The following is a 25,917-nucleotide window of genomic DNA, read 5'->3' as shown; positions in this document are numbered from 1 at the left end:
CTGGGTCTCTTTAGCTTGGAGGAGACTGAGGGGTGACCTTATCAATGTTTACAGATATATAAAGGGTGAGTGTCACGAGGATGGAGCCAGGCTCTTCTCAGTGACAACCAATGATAGGACAAAGCGTAATGGGTTCAAACTGGAACACAAGAGGTTCCACTTAAATATGAGAAGAAACTTCTTCACGGTGAGGGTGACAGAACACTGGAACAGGCTGCCCAGGGAGGTTGTGGAGTCTCCTACTCTGCAGACATTCAAAACCCACCTGGACACATTCTTGTGTAGCCTCATCTAGGTGTTCCTGCTCCAGCAGGGGGGTTGGACTAGATGATCTTTTTCAGGTCCCTTCCAATCCCTAACATTCAGTGATTTAATTGATATTAATTGAGTTTTACAATGAAGCAGGTGACAATGGAACCTAACTTGCGTATATCCTGGGCAAGGCAGGCAAGAGCTGAAGTGATCAAAAGCACTCAAAGCTGTGCTGATATAAAGTAGGAAGAGAATTGAATGGATGGAAAAATCCCAAAGGTTCTATTTGGTTTGTATAGCTTAATTTTTTTACTTCTTAGGTCTACTTTTAAATTACGCTTCCATATTGTCATCACCTCCATCTCCCTCCTCACGTATTTTCTTGCATTCCCCCAGATTAAGTGGGAGAACACAGTGCAAAATTTTAGTCTCACAAACACTTATGTAGACAGTTTTTTACATCATAGGAGAAAATACACAGCTTTGGGGAGGGAAGGATTTGAAATAATTAAAATAAGAAAAACCTTGGAATGCTGATAAACCAAAACCACAAGTCAGAAGCCAGAAAATCAACACCAAAACAGGCTGAAATTGGGACAGTGGGTGAAATATCTGCAGTCCTTACCTGATAACTGAAACTAAACTTTACATAATTTTTTAGGTATGGCATTTTTAACACACAAAAAAAATATAACTTCGTTTGTTTACAAAATAAACAAGTACATCAACTTTACTTTTGAGTAATGACAAATATGCCCAGTATTAATGCTTTGCACTAAGGTACATCTGTGTCTGTTTCCCTTCTGACTTCTCTAAAAGAGAGAAAAAAAGATTGTTAAACTAGAAAGCATCAATATCACAGACTTGTAAACAAAAAGGAAAGTTATGTCTGTAGGGCTTAGAAATAATATGTAAACAGAGAACAAATGCCATTATGCAGATACATGATTCATGTTTGTACAGAGAAAGCTTGGAAAAGGAACACAACATCCCTGTATTTATTCATTGTAATGTATTTCAGCACAATGTTTAGGGCACATTATAAGCTGCCAAATGAAATAACTTTCATACAGTATTAGTTACAGAAAGCATTTTTGAAGATTGAGGTGCAGCAATAATAACACTTTCTACATTGCTCTAAAAATTATTTCAGCGTATTTATTCTGGAAGAAACTTGCATGAAAGATTATTTTTGGTTCTCCCACCTTCAAATGTGCAATTTTTCCATGGAAGACCTTGGAAAAAAAATGAAAACCAAGTGAGCAGGCTAGGTTTTTCTCTTCTGTTATCAGTACAGCTGTGCATGTAAATAACTTGATGTGCATTTATAGTTCTGCAGAATTCAAGGTGTGGAATGATCCACACACTGGAGCATCAGTAGAAAACTGGAGTTGCACAAGAAATATAACAAGGCACACTATGAAACAGCAGGTACAAAGAAGGCTTCAGGAAAACAAAATATAGAGCATAACAGAGCAGTCATTTGTTTTATTCCTGTCCATGTATTGATGGTCTGAGTACAAATATTTAAAATAATTATTGCTGTTTTGATTGCAATGATTATTTGTGCTTATTCTGGTAACTTACAACAGAATCAAGTTATGTAAAAAATAAACTAGATCAAAACCAGTTACATTGAAAACGCAATGGATAATTTATGGATCATTAAAAACATAAGCAAACTCTTTTAACTATCCAATAAATCAACAATTACAGAAGTACTTTAGATTTTATTAAAAAGTCCAGGAAACTTATAAATCTAATTTTATGCTACAATAGGACACACAAATGGGTTTAGTTCTTTCTTTCAGCTGCTAGACAAGTAACCAAACCAGTTCATCAGCCATTGTCCCAACTGCATGTCAGAAGACTTGTCAAAAGACATGCAGTCCCCAAGGGGCAATTCCCACAAACTACTCTGAAAGCTCCCCCAATGCTTTCACAGAATGGTTGGGGTTGGAAGAGACCTCTGGAGATCATCTAGTCCAACCCACCTGCTAAAGGAGGCTCACCCAGAGCAGATCGCACAGAAATGTGCCCAGGTGGGTTTTGAATGTCTCCAGAGAAGGAGACTCCACAACCTCTCTGGGCAGCCTGTTCCAGTGCTCTGTCACCCTCAAACTAAAGAAGTTTCTCCTCATATTCAGATGGAACCTTCTATGCTTCAGTTTGTGCCCATTGCCCCTCATCCTATCGTTGGGCACCACTGAAAGTGAGTCTGGTCCCATCCTCTTGACACCCACCCTTGAGATATTTATAAACACTGATGAGATCCCCTCTCAGCCTTCTCTTCTCCAGGCTGAACAGACCCAAGTATCTCAGTTTTCCTCATAGGAAAGATGTTCCAGACCCCTGATCATCTTCATAGCCCTTTGCTGGACTCCCTCCAGTAATTCCTTGTCCTTCTGAAAATGGGAAGCCCAGAAACGGACACAGTACTCCAGATGCGGTCTCGCCAGGGCCGAGTAGAGGAGGAAATCCTCCCTCAACCTGCTGGTCACAATCTTCCTAATACACCCCAGGCACCGTTGGCCTTCTTGGCCACAAGGGAACACTGTTGACTCATGAGCACCCTTCCTCCTGGGCTGGGTCCTGCACCACCTGTCTTGACCTTCTCTCTGCACAGCAAGTTTGAGCAAGGGTTGGAGGTCCTGCCCAGCCCTCCCTGCCGGCTGCACGGCCCTCCCCTCTCCGCCCCGCCGGAAGCGCGGCCGGCCGGCTGTGCCTCGGTACGCCTCGGTTGCGCTCCGGCCTCCCCTGCTCGCTCTGCCGTCACAGTTCCGCCGGAGAAGGCGCCCGACGGCGGGAACAACAACGGGGCGGCAGGAAGTGAGGGGCCGCTGCGCTCCGCTCGCCGTGTTATGCGAGAGCGCTCCCGCCCCCGGGGCCGACGAGAGGCGGGCGGCGGCAGGAGCGCGGGCAGGGCGGTGTCGCCGCGGAGAGAGCGGCGGGGGGGCACGGCGGCGGGCAGCGGCCGCAGGCTGGCGATGGAGGAAGGTGAGGGGGCGGCGGCGCGTGTGTCACCCTGATCCCCCTCCGCCGCGGCTGCCCCGTCCCGCGCCCGGCGGGACTGCGTGAGGGGGCGCGCGCCCAACGGCCGCCTCGGCCGGGCCGCCGCCGCCTCAGGCCGCGGAGCCGCGGGGCGGGCAGGGAGGTCGCTGTGGCCCGGCCGACGCCTGCCCTGCCGGGCTGGGGCCGCTTCCCCTGGCGCAGGTCGGCAGTGCGGCTGCGGCTGGCGGGTTTCTGTCCGTTCCGCGCCGGGACAGTACCGCAGGTGCGAAGGTAAAACCCCCGCCGGCAGGACACGGCGCTGGTCCCGCCGCTGCTGCGGCTGGTGGCGGAGCAGGCTCAGTCCTGACAGACCCCTCCTCGGCGGCCCCTCGGGCCCCTTGACGAGGCCGCTTCCCCGCCCCGGGCAGCCCGTCGCTTGCAGCACCGAGCGGGAGGAGACTGGGCGGGTAGGAACCCAGAAAGTTGGGGTGTTTCCCTTCCCTCGCCCGGCATTGCCCCTGTGCTGAGCGCCCCCGGGCCTTTTTCTTTGGCATCCCTTCTTTTCCTAGTTTGTATGTTTTAGTCTGTCTCCTCTCTCACTTTTAGCCTCTCACACACAATTATTCCTCTCCAGGTCTCTTTTGTGCTAATTCCCCTTTGTAGGGACTAGGAGATGGCATGTAGTTCTCTCAAGGAAATTAGCAGAATCATATCTGTAAGTGGGCACCCACAAAAACGCAAGAGCACTTCTCTGAAGAACACAAACACATGCATTACATCCCATGGCATATTCCAGCCTCCCAACTGTTCTCAGCTGTTCTGAGCTGGACATGGTTTCTGTGTATTTAATAGTCTTTGGTTAATTGACCTCCACAAATGTGTCCATCTTCTCTTGATTCTATGTAAACACTTTGTTTACAGAACATTCTTCGAGTAGGAGTGGTCTACATGAAGGTGACATGTGATGAACTGTTCCTTTAGTCTGACTCACTGGGTCTGTTTGATAAGTTCTTGTTCCAGTTGTAGAAAAGAAGGTGAATCACTGCTCTCTGTCCAGCCTGTCTGTAGACTTCACCAGCTTGTAGACCTCTGGCATGTTCCTGTTGGTAATCCTCTTTTCCAGACTGAGGCATCCTCAACTTGCTTCTTTGTTCCTTGTATGGGAACCATTGCACACCTTTGGTCATCCTCATGGCCCTTCTCTGAATATTTCCCAGCTCTGTCTTATCCCTCTTTATATGAGGGGACAAGAATTGCAGACAGTGCTCATTTTGCAGGGGAAAAATGGATTAATATAGTGGCACACAGAAGTGGTGAGTTACGCTTTTCTGCAACAGGTACACAAAAATAAGTGGAATGCATGTTGTCTGAACAAGAATTGAAAAAAATGCACCAGGACCTTAAAGGAAACTAGAAAGCAATCTCAGATGAAAAATTGTGTTCTGAATAGAGGGGTACTAGAGGCTGTGTCATTAGTTGAAAATCATAGATTATTTTTAGTTGTCACCTTGTTTGACTTTCATTTCACCTAATATAAAGGATTCACCAAAGTAGAAACAGCATTTTTCTTGATTGAGGGATCTGCAAATGAAACAGAGGTAGCATACTTGGATGTTTCTTTGTTATTGTTTTGAGGGGAGGAATCTGTTGAGCAGTCTTCAAAACCAAGGTGAAGATCACTTGCTGACTGAGACATAGTTGTTTCACAGTTAGAATTTTAAATTGTTCCTTCTTTGGGAATTTTCTATTACTGCTGCTAATTCTAGACTTTATAAGTGTGTTAAACTTCTACTGTGGCTCACTTATCTGGCAGAAAAATGAAATAAATGCCTTTTCCTTCAGGGTTCTCACTGCTGTTGCTTTGGTCATAACTAGAATGACAAGGGCAGACAGTTGTCTTTCCAAGCACATATCTGCCTATTCTGGTGATCTAGATTATTTTATCCCTCCATTTTATTTTGTGTGGTACAAATGATCTGAAATTGCAGTGCACTTGGTGTTTGTGTTGCTGATTAACTTCATATACATGACATAAAGAGATACTGATGTATATTTCATGGATTGACATAATGATAAATGTGATACTGAACACCCTAAACCTTCTTTTTTTAATATCTTTCCGATTCTTGTCTCCTTTAACAAGGTAGATGTTTTCTGTTCATCCCATGAAAAATGTTATGATTGAGATCCGGGTTTGCTCAGAATAATTTATAAATTGTTTTGAAAATCCTATTAAATCACAAATACAGGTGTCCTGATACAGGCATACACCACTTTTATTTATTTAACTATCTCTAGTTTCTAACTTTTAAATCTAATAGTGGCAAGTTAAAAGTAGACTGATTTAGGCTTGAAGTAATGTACAACCAGAGTAATTAAAAGCTGCTTTGTGGAATGTGAAGATTGACACTTCAAGTTTGAAGTTCAATGGCTTTATGAAAGAGCTGAAGAAATCAGTGGCTACAAAGTTTCAAACCATGTTGTGTAGCAGTTCAAACCAGAGAGCTAAAATTTCTGGAGTGTGAGCTACAGTTGTACCTTTTCATCACACTTCTAAAATGGCATAGATGTTGTGGGATGTCATCTTTAATATAGTAATCATAACAGACTTTTTGCAATGAGCCTTTTTGTGTGGAGACTTGCACTCTGAACTAGCCTGGCTGCCTTTCTGGCTGTAAAATAAATGGACCAGGGCTTAGAACTGCTGTTGTTTGTTACAGAAAACTTAAACCAAAGAAGCACTGGAGCAATCTATGTGGCCTAGCAGAATGGGCTTTTTAATTATATGTTCGATTAAAAATTAATAAATCTGCAAGTTCCAGTACAGCTGGCTGGTTATATTTACTTTATAAAAGCTTTCACCATATGGATAACAGGCAGCTTAATTAAAAATAATGTGCCTAGTACACTACTGTACTATAGCAATGTAAAACCAGGATGAGAGTTGAATGAAATTGGCACCAGTTTCTCACAGTGTCAGTATCAGCTAAACTACTGCTTTACTTCATTTGTGCAATACATTCACCGTGGAATAAATCAGCTCCTAGTTTGGGTTCTGGGTAATCCCAGATTATGGTGTCAAGAAAAAATCTATTGGATTTTCTAAGGAATTGATTTCTACATTGTTATTTTAGTTATGCATACGACTTTAATTGAGTATTTTTGTCAAATATATTTGCTGTGGGGTTGATACAGTAGCAATAACTGGTTGGTTGCTGCTGCTGTGTGGAATTCTCAGAGTGCAATTTTAGGTATTGTGTTGCAGTAACTTAAAAAAAAAAAATGTCTTCAGGGGCAGCAGACCTGCGACAGAGAAAGAATCAAAACTGCACAGAATCTGACAAAATGGCTCCAGAGGAGAGAAACAAAGAAAACTCAAAGCTGGGAAGATCGCCAAAATGTAAGCTACAGAATTTTTAGCCAACCTATGACATTTTTTCATTATTTTTTTACATTTTATGGGAAGATATTTGTAGCGCAGTAATTTGCAACAGATTTATTTTGAATTAGGTCTCTGAATATTTCAAGAAAAAACAGGCATGCACATTACAATTCTTTGATAATGACATTTTGTGTATTGCAGATTAAAATGGTAGTCCTGAATTGTTTCAGGTTGGGGGGGAGGGGAAGGGGAAGAGGCAAAGGGGTTAAGAATCTTAGTGTTGTTACTATTTGAGTTCAAATATATATATTTTAATTGTGCCTGGAATGATCTTTCAGTTGAGAAGCTGAAAATCCTTACAGCTTTTCAAGAAACAAAACTAAAACCAGATGTAATTTTAGGCAAGTGCCTACTATGCTACTAAAACCTTTTATGCTGAAAATGCATGCTAACTTGAGAAAGCTACAGGTGAAGTAGACACCGATTGAAAGAGTTTTGTTAAATCGAGATTAGTTCCTTATATTTGAAAACAGAATGGAGGATAGAATGTCTCAGTGTTGATGTTAGATGTGGCATTGCCACTTCTTTCTTTAATGTCTTTAAGAAGTTTGTGGTGTTTTGGGTAAAATCTAGAGTTTGCTCTGTTTATTTGGAAGACACGTTTCTTTCTTGGAATTCATTTGAAAATGAAGCTTACTAGAATGGAGAGAAATTTGCAGTACAGTGTGTATTTTATCTGAGAGTCCTACAAAGCAGTGGTAAAATCTGGGAAAGGAAACTGCAGGACAGGAACACCAAAACAATTCTCCATGTGTCTGTACTGATGACGGTGTGATAATTCTGATGCCAGTAAACTTATCTGCTGTTCAGAAGTGAGTCATATTTAAGGCATACTGTTTGTTTCTAAGCCCTCTGGACTATTTTAGCTTTTTCACTGTTCCTTTTCAGATATATTAATTCAGCGTTTTGCGAAACTTTTCTTTGGCTGTGTTGCAGCAGTCACTAGTGGAATGATGTATGCTGTGTACCTCTCAACATATCATGAACGGAAATTCTGGTTTTCCAGCAGGCAGGTAAAGAAAAAGACTAAACTACTGAAACAAAAGCTGAATTGTGTCCTTGAAATCAAAGCTGATCCATGTCAGGTTGGAACTACTTGTTTGTGGAATCCCATGTCATTCTACTCAGGCCTCTGTCTTTGATATAGTCTCTTTTTTTTTTTTTTTTTTTAAGTGTAATTCCTACTGACAGTGATCTTGTTAGGCCTTGTATGTTTCTCCATGTCATCCTTTATCATTGAAAGACTTTTCTAAAATCTGGAGAAAAAACTGAAGCATACTGGGGTTGCATAAGTTAAACAACAGCAATGTATGGGTGTTCTTTGTTTTTTAAGAATTGTATTGTTTAGTGAAGTATGGAAAGCTGAATGAAATTCAGGTTTATGAATATGAAAGAATCCTGTGGAGCTTGTGCTGAATTCTGAGCATGTTTGCTAAGTTATATGGAGTATTACATACCTGACAGAGGTGAAGATTAATGTTTTGTGGAATACTTTGAAGATGTACAGTGGAGTCATAACTGTGTGCTGTATTACAAAAGCAGTCTATCTGAAATATATAGTCTCTGTGGAAAAGTATTGCAGGAGGTGAATATATATATATATATTTTTTTTCCCCCCCTAGGAACTTGAACGAGAAATTACATTTCAGGGTGACAGCGCCATTTATTACTCATTCTATAAAGAACTGCTAAAGGCTCCTTCCTTTGAAAGAGGTACAAAACCCATTTATTCTATTAACCTTGAAAAGTCCTATTCCATTTGGAGACAGTAAAAAACTCCTGCAGACCAGAGAGACTGATTTTATACTCTTATGTAGGTATATCAGTCAGATTAATTAAAAACTGCACGCTGTCCTAACTTTTCAGTGCCTTTTGAAAAACAATATGTAATTTTCCTCTATTCCAGCGGGTTGCCTTTGATCCATACTCTGGAATAGGATTAATATTGCTCTCATATTGCCCCATATGGAAGCTATCGTAGGATTTTCTTCTGCTACATAGTAGATTTTCTCTCATGTAAGCATAATTGATGTTTAATTTGGGAATGGGGGATGGAAATTGCCGTTTTTCATCCTCTGTCAGAAAATGGAACAGTTTCTGTCAAGAGCTGATCTTGATCCCACCCTTGCCAAAGGTTTTTACTCCTGTTAGCTGTGATGAATAGGTGTTTATGAGCACTGAGTGATGGGGACAGAAACGAAAAGGAAGGAGAACAAACTAGGTGGCAGTGGTCTGTCTTCCCTTTGTGGGCTGGCTCTTTATCCTGCCCTGCCTCTGGAACTCTTTGACCCTGGGTCCCTGGACCAGCAGAAAAGTAAAGCAATGAAAAGAAGACAGAACACCTTTGTGCTGGTGTAGTGAGTTCAGAAGGGCACCTGGGCTGGCATGGGGAAAACACAAGAAGTCCAGGAGAGAAGATGGGGTGAACAGCCCTGTCTTGCAGCAGTCATTGAATTACATCAGTCACCTCATGAAACCTCATCCGAAGCCAGTTAAACTTTGTAGGTGTAGTTTTATTGGTTGAGGAGTTTTGCAGCTGATGTGTAGCTTGTCAGCAACATATAATAGGTCTTTACTAAAGTTAGTTCCTCATTATCTCTGGGGAGATTACCTGTGCTGTGAATAGATGGACTGCCACATTCAGGTATGCTGCCTCTGCAAACAGGTAGACTTGTGTCTATTAGGTATGATGAGGGCACCCAGTTTTCAAAGGTGTATCATAGCTGTGCTGAACCCAGTTGTAAGTCCTTCAAGACTTGGTTTAGCCTGCAGAGAACCAGCTGCAGACCACACACCAAGATATGCTCAGAGCTGGAAATGGTTATCTTGTTTGGCTGTTCCATTGTTGTTGGAATTTTTGTTCTTTTTTTCCTCCCCTCTCTAATTTGGATTATTTTTCCTCTTTATTGTCTTAAGTAACAGCAAGTCTTTAATTACATTTCAGAATGATGTATCCTTCAAGTATGCCAGCTTCAGTTTCATCTCAATCCCATACAAAGGCGTATTGTGTTGAGTAATTCTTAGAAGTCTCAGAAACACAAGGCTGAAAAGGGTGACGAGGCCATCACATCCGACCTCTTTGTGGAGACAGGTTTAATACACCCTGCTCATCCTGTTAGACCTTTGTCTCATTTCTTAAGAACCTCCTGTGAAGGTCATCTGTAGGTAGCTGGTTCCAGGGCTGCATCAGTATGTTACTGAAAAGATACTGCTTCAGCTGGTTAGTTTTGGGCTTTCTTTTTATAGACGAGATCAAAAAATGGTAATAACTTTGTTGCTAAATCAGTAGGGTGGAATGGCATCTGGCACAGAAATTTCTCCTTCCTTTCAAATTAGGAATGAAGAATCAGTCAGTAGCTTTAATGATCAAATCTCCCTACCTTTGAATACACTTTCACGTCATTTAAGAACAGCAGCAACAGTAAGTGATTCCAGGATTTTTTTTTTTTTTTTAATCTATAGGTGTTTATGAGTTGACACACAACAATAAGACAATATCACTGAAGACAATAAATGCAGTCCAGCAAATGACTTTGTACCCTGAGTTGATTGCCAGTGTTTTATATCAAGCGTCTGGTAGCGAAGTATGTGCATTTCTCCTACTTTCTGTGCTTTGGTTATGGTTGTGTATGTGAGTGTGCGTATGAGACTTCCTGTGCTGTATACAATAAATACATGCAATTTTTGTTGACTGAATTCAGCTAAGGCTCTCACCAGCTCCAGGTTCTTCTCAATTCTGATCGGTCTCTGGTGTAGGATTTTGGGGGTTTATATGCACTAAACTTTTCTATCTGTTATTCTTTATTTCTGCAAAGGGCTTAGAAATGTGGAGAGTGTCTGTGCTATTTGTTAAACACAGGGAAGATAGCTCCTTCGGAGTACAGAAGTCTGTTGTAGTACTAGCTGTCTCTACTCATTCCCATATAGATAAATGGGCAAAACACTTTTGTACATAAACCTTTTGTCTCTTTCAGCTCTACTCAGGCTTTGTTATGCTTATGCTGCATACTTGTGTCCTCTCTCATTTATCTTTCTTTTTTTTTAATTTACTATTTATTTATTCTCTGTATGCTTCTGTGTGTTTGGAAACATTTTTTGCCATATCTTTACTTTTCCAAGTTCCCTCTCTACATAGCTTGTTCCAGTAGTCCTGTGAACTTTGTATCTCACTATGGTATAGATCTATTAAATCTGACACATACAATGTTCGTGCTAAAGCAAATACAAAAATCATGGCACTAGCAAGCTGAGTCCTGAACTGTGCTCTTAACTCACACTGCTTTGTTCTCCCTGAGCTCAAAATAAAAGCATGCTCAATACTTTTCTATAACACGGGCTATCTCTTACCTGTTTGCAAAGCACCTAGCACACTGTTAGCAGGATGCAAATAGTAAATAGTAATAATTTCCAGCTTCAGCTCAGTTGCTGCTATGTCTCTTCGTTTTTATTTGTAATTTCAGGAAGTTATTGAACCAGTGTATTTCTACATTGGTATAGTTTTTGGACTGCAGGGAATTTATGTGACTGCATTGTTTGTAACCAGTTGGGTTATGAGTGGGACTTGGCTGGCAGGAATGCTGACTGTAGCATGGTTCATTATTAACAGGTAAGAAAACCATCTTTTTACAATCTAGTTTGTCAATAAGGCATTTTAAAATATTAAAGCGGATTGAAAGGCTTTCTGTTAAACTTTGTGTTCTCATTGTGAGGGTAAGCTCTTACGCCAAATACAAAACATTTCCCAGAGATGCACTGCTTCTCAGTATGCTTTTATTAATGGAAAGGCCTCCTGTTGTCCAAACCAGCCCAGCTGCCAGTTGAACTGATTTTGTGTATGTGTGTGAATATAAGAGTATTTTCACACCATTCCGTTTTGCAAAAACATTCCTCAGAAGGTTTTGGTTTTGTGCTGGTGGAGAATGAAAACAAAGTTCTGAAGTTGCTGTAAAACAGAATTGCTGTCTGTGGTCAGCTGTAAATATTGTGATGGTTGTTCTGTCGCTTAGAAGGAAATGACCATGTCCATTTTTCTTGTAAAGAGTCTTTGATACTTTTTAAAATCTGCTTTTTGTAGTGTTTTTTTTATGCAAAATGGAATCTTCTTCAGTGATTCCCATGTAAATATTTTTTATTTATTTAAAAACATTTCACTTGCAAGAAAATGTCCCTTCCCTTTATGAAACACCAGAATAATAGGGACCCTCCTTTGGGCAATGAGAATTTGTGTTCAGGTTCCTAGTTTGTCACCAAGTAGCTCTTGGGGCTTTCTGTGAACTTGAGAGCACTTGAAAGAAAAGAACTGTGGAGAAGCAAAATGTTAGAGATGTACCTTTAAAGCTGAGCTGCTGGGAAGCGCCTTTTAGGAGTGTGAAGTCGTTGTGACAGAATCTGTGATTAGTAGCTAAAAATACTGTTCATCAAGCTGGTGTGGACAGTGGAAAGTAGGAAAAATGGTGAATGAATCTGTATTTCTTTTCAACAGCAAAGATTAAACAATGTTAACAAATTGAAAGGTCCAGTAGTTAAAAAGCTCCAAATACACCTCTGTAAGAGGCTTCAGAGGTAAAAATGAAAGGTGATACTTTCAAATATCTAAATTATAAAGGAGCTTGCGGTTCGTTTTTTAAAAGCGTAGTAGACACAAAGAAGACTATGCACTTCTGAAACTTATGCCTTTGATCACATTTGAAAGTGTGACTTGTGCTTCTAAGTCACTTTAGCACTTTTTAAAACTTTCTCCTACAGCTCTAACTGTGCAGATACTGTCAAGTCATTCCATGAGAAGACCCTGCTGCTGTTTTGGCCCATGCTCCCCATCCATCTTTAATCTCTTGTTTTGCTGGGCAGAATTTTCCCTGTAGACAGAGTATCTGCTGGTGCTGCTGCTATGAGAGAGCACTACTTTGGATTCTAAGTATGTTGTGCTCGACTGCCTGAATCACTTATTTTAAACATATTGTATGAGAACTGGAAGGAGTTTCTTCTCACACCTGTGAGCTGATTTTCATTGTAATGTAGAAAGCTGTTCTTATGGCAGTGTTCTCCTGCCTGTGAGACCATGCAGTGCTGCTCTCAGCCAAAGAAGGCTCCGTTGTCAGTGCAGGTTGGCAGAAGCAGCATGTGACGTGTCCAGTGTTGTTGTAGTGGGTCAGAAAAGGCTGGAGGCAGATGCTGTTTGGCTTCACTCCTATAAATGTCACCTAGTAAGCAGACCTGCTGAATAAATGAGTAAAGATTGGACCTTCTGTGCTGATATTAAATTTATGACTTGTATCAGCAGCAAAATTGTCTCACTGTTACTTTACACATAATAGAGGAATAGTTTCCTTGCAAGCCAACACTGGTAACTAGAAGTGACATTTAGGCTTTCCTTGATATTTTTGTTCCATAAATCTTTTAATAATTTTGTTTGTCTGTACTTTATTCTAGGACAGATACAACAAGAATTGATTACTCCATACCATCAAGGGAAAATTGGGCTTTGCCATATTTTGCATGTCAAGTAGCAGCTCTCACAGGCTATTTAAAAAAAAACCTAAATTGTTCTGCTGAGGTAAAGCAAAATTAATTTCTTAATAAAGAGTTGCTGGTAGAACTGTGCTCTAGAGTAGTTACCTCTGTCACTATTGCCCTACTAGGCAGAAAACAGTAGGTGTTCCATTTTTTCTCAAAACAGCCACTTGGATGTCACCTAGGCCTGTGCACTTTTTGCTTAGCAACTTGTGCCCTGTTCTGTTATGCCCTCATGATGGTTCAGAGATAACAGTGTTCTAATTAGATGTGTACTGTCTTTTTAAAATAAACTGATGCAGGATATTTCTCACCATATAAACTATTTGTTGCTCTTCCTGTTGCTTACAGAAGATGGTGGTAACTTCCTTTCCCTGACTGGCTTTTCTTCTGATTGGCTTTAAATGTTTTTGGAGGTTTCAGTAATTGCTTTTTTCCATCTGAGAACATTTTAAATATGACTGAAGTCAGTATTTTAATTATTTCCTAAAATAATAATTAATTTCCATAGTTTCTGTTTTGATGACCTGTCAGTTACTTAGTGACAGAGATGCATAGGTATGAAATTAATGTGTTTGTTTGTTTGTTTGTTTTCTCTAGAAGTTTTGTTACCTTTTGGTGAGTGCTTCAACATATACCTTCATGATGATGTGGGAATACAGTCATTATCTCCTGTTTGTCCAGGCTGTTTCTCTTTTTCTACTAGACAGCTTTGCCCTGGCACAGACAGAGAAGGTATTGGAACTCTTCAACCTACTGATAGTTGGGGACTTAAATACAGCCTCAGAGATGCCTGCCATAACTGGGCAGGAGCTCCAAAGGGCGCAGACTGAGCGATGACTTGAATGTCTTGCAGCTTGGGTCCAGCTGAGGTGCATGTCATGTCCATCAGAAGAATAACGCAGCTTTAAACTCACTCTCTTTTGGACTACTGTGTTTGGGACAGCTTTCGTAGCAAAAGGGTCAGAAGCTAAATAAAGCTTCTGAGACCTGAAACATCCTTGGAGAGCTGAAAGAGTATCATGAATGAATGAATGAAAGAATATCATGTCTCAGTCATGCATCCTTTTTGGCCTAGTTGCGTCTTCTTTTCCTTTCCCTATTCAGAGTAATGTGGGACTGACCAAAAAACTGCTCTGTTGCTCTGTGCAGTTAAGGGGCTCATTTTCACCCTGAATGGCCTACCCTGTACTGGTTTAGCCAATAAACAGGCTAGACAGATTCTGAAGGCAAATTTATTTTTCAGTGCAAGAAAGTATTTGAATTTATTCTGCAAAATCTTTTTTAAAAATGTTGCAACAATAAGGCATTTTAACTCTGCCTCTTGCGTTGGTATATACGCTACTTTGTACACGTGTACCTTGTAATTTTATTAGATGTAACTTCCGTTTCAAACTGTGTGCAATACTAATTCATCACTTCTTTCAATTGCTTTTTTTCTGTTCCTCAGTAGTAGGAAACGTTTGATTAATTTTAGTTCAAAGCAAGGTATTTAAAATATAAGGGAAAAAGATGGATGTTTTGGTAAAAGTCTAAAGAATCAACTCTCAGGGTTTATAAGATGTGCTTATAAATTTATAAATAACAGAAAGTATCAGTAACAGTTTGTGTATTCCTGAGAGAGGATAAATGAAGAAGTTACTGTGAGGGCAAGGAAAGCACATTTACAGTAGTCAGCTCTTTCACAGAAATTGTGTGTTTTCATACTGTTGAATTGTGGTCAGTGCTTCATGCTACAACACAGTGAGGTGGTACAGAATGGAAAGGCCTGGTAAAATACTACTACTTTTGGCATTTTTACAGTATTCTTGTGAAGTAATTGTGTAGTAGTTACTGAGGCTGACCAGGATCATTTTGATGTGAAACACTTTTCAGAGCCAAGCGACACCCTGCTAAATTTGTGAGGTGGAGGGTTGAGATCCATTAATCCCCAGCTGAACACAGGGATGGAGTGAATGATCTACTGCTCTAAAAAGCAAGCTGTATACCCACTGTAATTTTATATTATTGTGTTTTGTTTCTTCAATAGGTGCATGAAGTATACAAAATCTACTTGTTTTCTCTCTTCTTGGGGTACCTTTTACAGTTTGAAAATTCAGCCTTACTGGTGTCACCATTACTGAGCCTTGTAGCAGTTTTAATGCTCTCTAAATGCCTTCAGGTAACTTGACTCTTCTCTAGCTCCAAGTGTAGTTGTTATTATTTAAACTGAACTCCAAATGATATGGCATTCTTAAAATATTTTTGCAGATGAATATGAAAAAGGGTACATTTATGTCAAGATTGCTGAAAATAATGTACATTTATTTGGTTCTTACAATAACAGTGACATTAAACTTCTTACTAAAGGTAAGATTCCTCTGTAAAAAGTAATTTTAATTGTCAAAATTGAAATAGAAAGCTGCAGATGTGTCTTGGAAAAAATCTTTTGAAGTGTTGCTCATCTTACTGATCTGAGAGTTCATATCTTAATTCATAGCAAATTGGAATACTGAAAATTGAGTCATTTTATATCTATATAAAAATTATTTACAAACTCCAGCAGCTGATTTTTGTTGGGGTTTTGGTCTTTTGGACTGAGGTTAAAGCATAGTATATTGAAATACTCTTTAAATCACACTTTTGCTATTTCATAAATGTGGTTTTTTGTTATAACTTGGATGGCCTCTACAAACTGGCCTGAATATTAAAATTATATTCTGCATGGAAAAGACCTAGTAGCCAGAAACTACCCTGAGTAGTCTCAGGGTAGACTTTAATTTTCAATTAAATCTCAACTAGAACATGAGAACAGAAACCTTCACTTAGTGTAGGAGTCAGCTCAGAGCTGAGGTTACAGAATAGGATTTCAGCCTGGTCTTGTATTTTAATTAGCAACTGCCTCCTGCTGGCTTTAGTCTTTTATATAATTTATTGTGATTTTCCTCTATGACTCGAACTCACTCTGATTGTGTTAATTAACTGTGTTGACTTAAAAGTATAGAACTTAGTGAAGCCTAAAAAAGTTGAGAGAATGCTCAGAAATGATTGTTTTCTTGTGCCATTCAGATTGGCTAGCCTTGCTGTATCTCCAGGAAAATAAAACCTAACCTTGAAAAATATCAGTTAAATTACATAGGCAGCACACAGAACTTCTGGCTGCTCAAACAATTTATGTGAAGATTACAAATGCTCATAACTTTTGCTAGGCTGCACACCTGTTGTGTAGTGGAGCCAAATGCAATGTTCTTTGGCTTGCTTGGGGGTAAGTTATGTCCGTTTTTCATGATCCTTTGTACACCACTCAGTAGTTTTTTGACGACTTGTTGACAGCTTTTCACTTACCTTCCTGTTGGGGTATGTGAATGAAATTAAGCGAATGATATTTTCAAGGAAACCCAAAATATAGGTTCATTTAAGTGGAGATTTACAATACTATAGCAGTACGATAATTGGCACACCTAATCCAATTTGTTAGTTTTACCTAAATCTTGAATAGTTGATTGTTCCCTGCCATTTTGTCATCTGAATGTAGTGACTGTGAAAGCTGCTTCCAGCACTTTATAAGATTTTTCTCTGCTAAATTAATTTTCAGATGTTTGTTCCCCATAAAGAAAATGAACATTTGCTGAAGTTCATTGAAGTAAAACTTGGCTTAAACACAACTAAGTAAGTTCTTAAACTCTTTACACCTTCTAAGATAACCAAACTGAAACTGCTCTGAGAAGTATAAAATTTCTGTGGCTTGTGAGAATTTTATAGAGGAGTTAGGGAAGCAGTTTCTATCTGTCACCTGTTTTTAAGATTCAATTAAAAAAAATACATATGCAGAATTTACTTAGGATTTTGAGGTTTCTTAGGCACCTCAATATTTTTTTCATGCCTTGGGATGAAAGCATTTTGTAGATTTTTGTTTTCTTTTGATGTTGAAGAGTAAAAACTTTCTATACCCTGTCTAGTGTTTCTAATAAGACTTGAAAGCAAAGATAATAGGGTAAAGGTGGTGGAACTAACGTTTTATAGCCTGGAAAAGACAGGGCTCTGAAGAGAGTAATGAGCTATCAATAGTACCTTGAAACAGGGTTGGTGGGGGGTATTTTTAGTTTTGTAGGAATAACAGCCCCCCCAAAATATCCTGTATGTTTTGGAAGAAACTGGGACAAGGAACAACTTAAAAGTCAGAGGAAGTTGTTGTGATTCTAAGAAACTGTTTGCATCTGTAAAAGAGTTGAATGTTGGTCTACAAGAAGACGTGATGGCTACAGATTTTCTGGAAAACTGAAAATGGTGTATTGATAAGGACTGAGACACCTCCTGGACCCAAGCCAACACTTGCAGTTCTGTGCAGTAATTGAGACTCTCTCCTGGGAACTGCATCTCTCTTAAAAAACTACTTTGCAGCCTTTCAGGGGAAGAAGTGGAAAACGACATCACACATAATTGAAATTGTTGGGGAATTTTTGAAAGACAAGATGTAGTTACATGGACTAAGATGCATCGTTTAACACACATACACGCACATTCGTAAGTGTTTTGCAAGAAAAGAAAGGACTGCTTCTGGTCAGGATTTCAGTTTATTCAGCTGCCAGGTATTATGGACTTTTTTTTTTCCTAGGAGCTTGCTACATGTTACTTTCCAGGCTGTCAAACTCTGCAATGAAGCCAGTGATTGAGACAAACTGGGTGGAACTACATATAGAAAATTGTGTAGCTGTAGGTTGGAATTATGGTTTGCAGCACAGAAGCTTCAAGATCTATCTTTTAAGGCCAGTTTGGACATGCCCGGCTGTTAATCTTTAAACTAATTCTGTCTAACTGAAAGTGGTTCAGTTCTCTGGTTGTCCCTTGGGAGGAAAGCAAAACAAATAAGATGAGTGCATTCATGGCGTCATGTACTGCACCAATTCCAGTCGAGAATACACACTGATAGTGCTTCTTGGCAGATTATATAATCTTTCTGCTTGTTAGTTGAGAAAGAAGAATGACTGAATGGGTTTGGCTACAGAACTAGAATTTCAGCAATAAGGATTCTATTCTTGGCAGTGCCTCAGGCAGGTTTGTGATCTTGTATGACCACTTTACCTTCCTCATCTCCTCGTGTGGAATGAGGACAAGCATACCTTGCATCAATATCTTCAAAATCTTAATCCACTATGACAATGAAGTGCTTTGTGGTCCCCATAATGGAGTTATATGGGAGGTTGGGTTTTTGTGATATGAAACAGTTGTAGTCTGGTCTCTTCAGATCACAGATTCTTTTCTGGAAGATGAGCTTTTGACAGTTACTCTAAAGAGTACTTGCAAAGTGGTTTCAAATGATAAAAAGATAACTTTTCAAAGATGAATTTCAAATAGTTTCTTATAATATGAATAGGTTAAACTGTGATTGGTTGTGTGCTGTTTTTTTTTTCCTAATCTATGGCATATTGTTATTGTTTTTAATGTGATGTTTTTGCCTTACTAGGAATTTTACAATGAATTGGCTCCTTTGTCAAGAATCTCTTCAGACACCCTCCCAAGACTTTTTTTTGCGACTAACACAGTCATCACTGTTGCCTTTCTATATTTTTGTATTCATTATCTGCCTTTTTTCTGTAACTCAGGTCATTTTTAGGAGAATTTGGTAAGTAACTTATACTGAAAAATAAGAAGTTAAAAATAAGTGGTTTGTGAATGTCTAAGTGAATGGTCATGATGTTTGCTGCTCCAAAATCTGTTGCACCATTGAGTTTGCAGGGTGTAAGCACCAGTGGAAAGGCCCACCAGAGGCTTCTAAAAGAAGTCCTTTAGCGATGAGCTTCTTGACCATCTGTCCAGTCAAGACAGGAAGTTGTCATTGGTTTTATTTTTTCCCCAGGGGTGCAATTGCTACAGAGCTCTGGGTAATGTTTTGTGATATGTTTATGGTTCTTCCCATTGCAAGGGAGAAAGATGCTTTGTCAGTTTTCCCCTTCCAACAGCAAAGTTATCTGATGGTTGCTAGATAATTTGTTTCTCTGTTTGAGGTTTGGATTTGGTTTTGTTTGTTTTGTTTGGTTTTTTGTTTGTTACTTGTTTTGTTTGTTGTTGTTGTGTTGGTTTTGGTTTGTTTGGGGTTTTTTTGTTTTATTTGTTTTTCCCAAGTTTACATACTGTGATGGATGAGATGGATGGAGTTGTGAGGATTTCAGATTTCTGGTGCTTCCCTGGGGTTTTGTTGTTGTTTGTTTTGGGTTTGCTTTTGGGGTTTTTTAACTGTTGTTTACTGTGATAAGGTACATCAGCCATTGCTGTTCAGAACAGAGCTGAAGTAAAACTGACTCAATTATTTTTAGTTTCACAATGATTCACAGTTCCCTTGGGAGAAGGAGTAGTGGAGCTGTCTGTTTACAGACTAAGAATAGAGCACTAGATCCTAGCGTAACTTGTCTTGGGGACTCAATGGCTAGGAAATTATCTCCTCCTGGTAGAAAATGAATGGTGTAACTGCTCAGGTATTAGGGCAAATTTCTCATTTGTCTGCAGAAAAAAATCAATAGATTTTTTAAAATGAACAAGACTCCTAATAGATAAGGATGATACTGCTATAAATAAAAATGTTGTCAGGTTGGATGTATGATAGTATATTCAAAACAACAAAACAAACTTCAATTTTGTTGCTAGTGGTTGAAATAGCTATTTACTACTTTGTAATGAGCAACGACTCCAATATGTCCAACAGCTTTTTAAAGAAAAGCGTTAAAATAAACCTTCTCCTCCCTCTTTTTTTTTTTTTTTTTAGTTTTGAAAGAGTTAATAATCTCAGATATTTTTTCATTTGTGATGAAAAAGTGTATTATAAAGTTGTATCCTGAAATCACATCATGACTGAATAAAATGTTATCTGTTGCCTTGCTGTCTTATTTGTAGAAAAACATTTGTTGTAAGATTTTGCTTTCGATTTTTATTTGTAATGTATCACTAGAATTTATAAAACTGTGACTTAAACCTGTTTTTTTTTACCTTACTTTGTCATAATATGCTGTACACATTCTATACATATCTGTTGTCCTACAGATTCCATAATTCTTCACTAAGCTAATGATATGAAGAAACTTAGTTAGAATGTGTGTACAGCATGCTTCCTCTAAATGTTTGCAGAGTGTGCATGCTCTTAAATTAGACTGTCTCTTATTGCTGAATTACCTTAAAGTAGCATTTATGGTCATAGGCAGTGATGCCATTGTATTCATTCACAGCCATTTCTCCAGAGAGGTTACAGTCTAAAACGAGAGAGAGTGGGTACTGATAGATCATTGATGATGTACAAAAAACAAATAAGCAGTGCAACATATTGTATCGTATGGCACAGAATGATTTCAGTGTACTGCTGACTTAACGGTCATTAAAGTATTTTTATTGGCACCTTTGCCTGAGATAATGTCTGAATTAAGTTGATGTCTCATTTTCTCCAACTACAGTGGTGAACCACTGAAAGAGACAGTTAATCTTGAGGATGGTCGAATTGGAGAGAGGCCAGAAATAGTTTATCATGTAATTCACACAATTTTACTTGGTTGTCTAGCGATGTGTTTGGAAGGGTAAGTCTGATTTTGATGTATCTCTTTTGAAAGCAACAGTGAGTTCCTAACTGGACATGATACACCATTCACCTCTTTGAAGTTCACCCATTTTCAGAAATATATTTGGCAAATAGTGGTACGAGTTAGTGGGGGAGAGAGCAAAGATCATTTTGACTAGAAGTGGGACACAGGTACATGATGAATTGTGCTTTGTCTCTTTAACACATTTTCCAAGCTTTAATGCAGCCAGAATCTGAGATGGTAATTGAAGCAAATTTTAATCACTTTCTTTATGGTATTTAAGTGTAGAACTGTGCTGTTTAATATTGTATTCTTGCAAGATCTTGTATAGTGTTTTGAGGAACAGGGTATGTTCTGGCATACTGAGACATAGAAGATTGCTTATCAAGTATACCTTTGCGTGACATGTTAAATCAATAGCAAAACTATTCTAAAAGTTATTGTGTTAGTCCTTAAAGCTACAGAAGCTAATGTTTGGAAGACATTATTGTTCTAATCTTGGCTCTCAGCTAAATCAGCTTGAAGGTGGCAGCCTTGTGTGTTTGTATTACGCTTATCACCCTAAAATCTGAATATTCACAAATTCTTAAAGTGAGCAGACTGTTGTGTTACTATGTGGTTGTCTTGACTTGACTTGTCTATCCTTAAGAGGCAGACAATACCAGCAAATCATAAATTGTTTATTAAATATTTTCCTTTCCTTTCTTCAGGAACTCCCTTATAGTACAGTGTCTGTACAGCTTTGCTGAATAGCTGCTTTTTATCCTTGCTTGGCTGGAAAACCGCAACAGCCAAGTGACTTTACTAGTCTCTTTGTTTTCCTTTCATCCTCCCCTGAACTCTGTGAAGGATTTTGTCATCTTTGACCTTGGATCTTGCTCCTACATCTCGCAGCAGATAATCAGGTGCCTGCTCTTCTGCTAGAGATTTCATTGGTTTGCCCTTCAGTGCCATCAGATTTGACCTCAGATTGCTTGAACATCCAGACTGTATTTAACATAAGAAAAAAAAAATCTGAATATTTTTATAAATAGCTTGAATACAGAGGCATGCAGAGTCCCAACTAAGTTATTGCAATGTTTTTCAGAATGAAATATCTGTGGACACCTTATGTTTGCACACTTGCTGCGTTTGGTGTGTGTTCTCCTGAACTTTGGATGACACTTTTCAAGTGGCTTCGACTGAAAGCTGTGCACCCGATGTTGCTGGTGAGTTGCTGTTGCCAGTGTCTTGGGAATTACAGATAGCAAGCATGTAACTTTTCAAACTACTACCTAAAATGTATAAAAAAACCCATTAAAAGAACATGTAGTTCTGCAAGCAGTGGGTATCATATAGTCTGCTTTTTCTGGTTCTTCTTAATATCACACTTTCACATGTTCTCTGGTAGGTGGTACAATAATATTTTGTTCACACTCCAGCCTTTCTTCATAAGAAGCAGAGCTGTATTCGTCTCTCTCTCTTTCACTCATCTTTTTAACTTCTTTTAACAAATCTTTGAGACCTAAAGCTCTCTGTCCTGTTGAGATTGGCCAAGGTCATGAACTTTTTAGGAGGAGTGCAGGAGAAGTGCAGACATGTAGGCAAGCATTGATGTATGCCTTGTTTCATTAGGAAGTGAGGCTAAAAATGTGGTAGTTAGGTGTATTTACTTTCTGAGAGTCAAGCTGTTTCATAAGAAATGGTAAATGGAATTACTTTGCATAAGATTTGTTCATGTGTGTCCATTACAGGGAAGTGGTGTGACTGAAGATGAGCTTCAGTGCAAACTACAGTGCAAACAACTCCCCCACTCCAACCTGAGCTTCATTCTTAATATGCCAAGAGTTGCTTGTGCAGTTTTTAGCAGCTTTGTGCATTTGTTTTATTAATAAAACAAGGATAGAACATTACCTTAATTTCAAGAGACTTATAGGAATAAATTTTTTACATCTGAAACATTAACAGTGTTCTTCTGATAAAGGAGTAACAATGTTCATGTACATGGTAAACACATTATATACCTCATGCTTTCTGCTATGTACACCTGCTTTTTTACTGTTAACACAGTAGATGTTTTAATAGCTTATTATCAAGAGAATGTGTTGTGTACATTCCTTACCAAATGTTTCCTGTACCACACGAGCTATTTTCTCCTTTTTGCAAAGCAAAAATTATATCAGCTAGAATGATGATGTGCTGAAGAATGAGTGTCTGGGATTTGCGTATCAATATTGCTAATCTGAACATAAGCATCAACAAGATCAGGGGTTTGAAATGCTTGTTTCATACGTTTATTCCTTTCTCAGATTATCTTACTGCGTTTGTATGTGAGGTACTTAATTTTCTTCTGTTCCCTACATCATGTGCACATTGCATCGTTGTTACTTGAGCAGTAATTAACTATCCCTAAGATTGACGGTGAAGTTATCATGGGTCAAACAAGTTCTCTCATGCTAAATTAGGCAAATTCTTGTTTGCCGAGAGTTTTTGGCTGATACAAACCCACAAATTTTCACCTTCGGGCATAAAAGTAGCCTACTGTATAAACAGAATCAACAGATAGTCCAAGGTTGGAGAACGGTCCATAATCTATTTCTTCTAACATGTTTTTTCTAGGCTCTTACTCTGAGCATGGCAGTTCCCACAATAATTGGATTCAGCTTGTGGAAAGAGGTAAGAAAAGTACTTCTGTGATTTTTGTCTTATATGTAGGCACAATATGAGTCAAAATGATGAGGAAATAAATATACTTGACTATATGATGAAATAAAAGCTGTCATCCACTGAAAATATTTTGGTTTTTTAAGGAGAACTGTTTACATTTTTCAGCATGAGGCATTTGACAATTTAATTTGTTAACAATCACTTATTATGATTAAGAAATGTTTAAATTTAAATGAAGCCTATTATATTCAGCTGTTGTGCTTTGGATATGTAAACTGACTCAGCAAAGAAAATACTGCCAAATAAAAACTCAAGGTACTCAAAACTGTGTTGCCCTAATCTTAGTTTTACTGAGAGGGAATGAGGTTAGATGGAGGTAAAATTATGGGAGGCCATACACCAATAATCTGTTTGAAAAGCTCTCATCAAATTATAATGGAGTTAAACGCTTTGTGCAGAGCACTGTTCAGAGGTGTGTATATACTACAATACAGGGGAAAAAAGCTACAGATGCTTCAGTGTTTAAAATAAATACTTAGCTCTTTATTGCAAGTCACAGACAGACTGGAATATTTGGAAATTATTTTTTTTTAACTTCTGTAAGCACAAAAAATATAAGAAATATCCCATAAAGTATAAGCCTCTGCTGTACTGACATAGCCTCAAAATAGAGTAGTTTTATAAGAACTCAAATCATTATTTTTTGAAAAAGCATGCAAATATAAAAGCCAGTTTTGACCAACAGTATTTTAATAGATTTTTGTAACATCTATCTTATAAGAGAAATTTTAGTTGCAATGCAATCTGACTCGTTACACATTTCTGCCAAAGAATAGGTATTCCCCTGAAAAAAAAAAAAAAGTACAGTTGCTCAAAAGAGTTACGAAATATATCACAGTAGAGGGAACTAGTTTAGTTGACCAAATAATTGTTTTTCAGATTATTTTTTAATATAAGCAGTGTGGGGTTTTGAACTCTAGAGGGCTTCATCCATTGCAGATTTTAAGCAGAGGTGAACCATTTGCTCTCCACGTTTATAACTCATCCCTGAGCTTGGAAACTTTGATTAATACTAAATGGACAGTGCAAATGCATTGAGGGTTTTAATCTGCTACTGTGGCTATAAACGGCTCAGTGTACATCTCAGCATCTTTCTGCTTGGCTGCCTTCTGGCTCAACCTGGTGCAGTCCCTCACCTAACTAGATTTTTCAAGGGCTCTGATGGATGACCAAAGCTGGTTCTCCTTGGGGTGGCAGTAGTGGTTCCTCTTTCTGTTGTCGTTGTCCTTTCTGGTGACAGTTCAGGCATTATGTGTAACAACACTGCTACGGCTTTCTGCCCTGATCCAAACATATGGCAGCTGTTCTTGTGCTGTCCTAACATGTCTGCTTGTACACTGCTATCACTTGACAGCTGGATTGTCTGGGTGGTGGGGGAAGCTCCTCAGTTAAAAGCAGGCTCCCATTTCCATCTGTCTGTCCACTGTGACTGTCTCAAAGTAAGCTGCTCCTTTGATGTGGCATAACCTGTAAACTTTATCCTTTTCAAAAAGAGCTGCATCCAGTACCTTTCACTTGGCTGTTACAACAGCATGAACATGCTCCAGCCCCTCAAGGCTGGCCAGCTTCTAGTCATGACTTCTTCAGATAAATGTTCAAAATGGCTCTAGGATTTACAAAATGGCTGAACATAAGCCAGCAGTGTGACCAGGTGGCCAATAAGGCCAACAGCATCCTGGCTTGTATCAGGCCAGCAGAACTAGTACATCCTTCTGTACTCAGACCTGGTGAGGCTGCAGCTTGAATCCTATGTTCAGGTTTGGGTCCCTCACTACAAGAAAGACACTGAGGTGCTGGAGAGAGTTCAGAGAAGGGCAACAAAGCTGTTGAAGGGTCTGGAGCACAAGTCTGATGAGGAGCAGCTGAGGGAACTGTGGCTGTTTAGCCTGGAGAAAAGGAGGGAACTTATCGCTGTCTACAACTAGTGAAAGGAGGTTGTAGCGTGGAGCATGTTTGTCTCTTCTCCCGAATTACAAGTGATAAGACAAGAGGAAGTGGCCTCAAGTTGTGCTGAGGGAAGTTTAGATTGGATATTAGGAAAAATTTCTTCATGGAAAGTGTTGTCAGGCGTTGGAACAGGCTGCCCATAGAAGTGGTTAAGTCACCATCTGTGGAGGTATTTAAGACATGTAGATGTGACACTTAGGGATATGGCTTAGAGGTAGACCTGGCAGTGCTAGGTTTATGATTTGACTCAATGATCTTAAAGGTCTTTTCCAGCCTAAATGCTTCTATGATTCTAAAATTGCCTATCTTAGCAAAGGACCTGTTGTTCCTTCACCCCCAAACCTGCCAGACCAGGGAAGCTGTGGGGCAGGCTTGCAGTCTGGGCCGGTCTCAAGGAGTTGGCATGCTCTCTGACTTCCCAGAATCCTTCCTTTTCCCAAAATGTTTTTCAAGAATATAATCTGAGATATCCTACTTCATACAGTATAGTGTACTTTCTTTCACTGCGGTAACTGAAGTAAAAGTCAG

General features: G+C 39.2%; 1 protein-coding gene across 10 annotated transcripts in view; it reads left to right on the top strand.

Moving 5' to 3' along the window:
* The first annotated feature begins 884 nt into the window (after positions 1-884).
* Positions 885-25,917, top strand: part of DPY19L4 (dpy-19 like 4) — a 36,188-nt gene continuing 11,155 nt past the window's right edge. The window contains exons 1-16 of one of the 10 annotated variants that reach the window (XM_082045546.1): positions 885-3,249; positions 4,165-4,197; positions 6,536-6,643; positions 7,622-7,698; positions 8,308-8,398; positions 10,148-10,269; positions 11,146-11,291; positions 13,115-13,238; positions 13,796-13,930; positions 15,225-15,356; positions 15,446-15,544; positions 16,770-16,843; positions 18,639-18,797; positions 20,614-20,733; positions 21,824-21,944; positions 23,335-23,391. In XM_082045546.1, coding sequence (XP_081901672.1) covers positions 2,817-3,249; positions 4,165-4,197; positions 6,536-6,643; positions 7,622-7,698; positions 8,308-8,398; positions 10,148-10,269; positions 11,146-11,291; positions 13,115-13,238; positions 13,796-13,930; positions 15,225-15,356; positions 15,446-15,544; positions 16,770-16,843; positions 18,639-18,797; positions 20,614-20,733; positions 21,824-21,944; positions 23,335-23,391 — 2,031 coding nt within the window. In that variant the 5' untranslated portion in view covers positions 885-2,816. Of the gene's footprint in view, positions 3,250-3,376; positions 3,535-4,164; positions 4,198-4,235; positions 4,557-6,535; positions 6,644-7,573; positions 7,699-8,307; positions 8,399-10,147; positions 10,270-11,145; positions 11,292-13,114; positions 13,239-13,795; positions 13,931-15,224; positions 15,357-15,445; positions 15,545-16,769; positions 16,844-18,638; positions 18,798-20,613; positions 20,734-21,823; positions 21,945-23,334; positions 23,392-25,917 lie in introns of those variants that run through there. The other 9 variants (XM_082045543.1, XM_082045547.1, XM_082045548.1 and 6 more) reach the window with 9 other exon arrangements.

The sequence above is a fragment of the Streptopelia decaocto genome (assembly GCF_964273445.1).
Source record: "Streptopelia decaocto genome assembly, chromosome: 2".
NCBI classification, from domain to species: Eukaryota; Metazoa; Chordata; class Aves; order Columbiformes; family Columbidae; genus Streptopelia; species Streptopelia decaocto.
The sequence above is the reverse complement of the archived record's forward strand: the minus strand, read 5'-3'. Positions and strand labels throughout refer to the sequence as shown.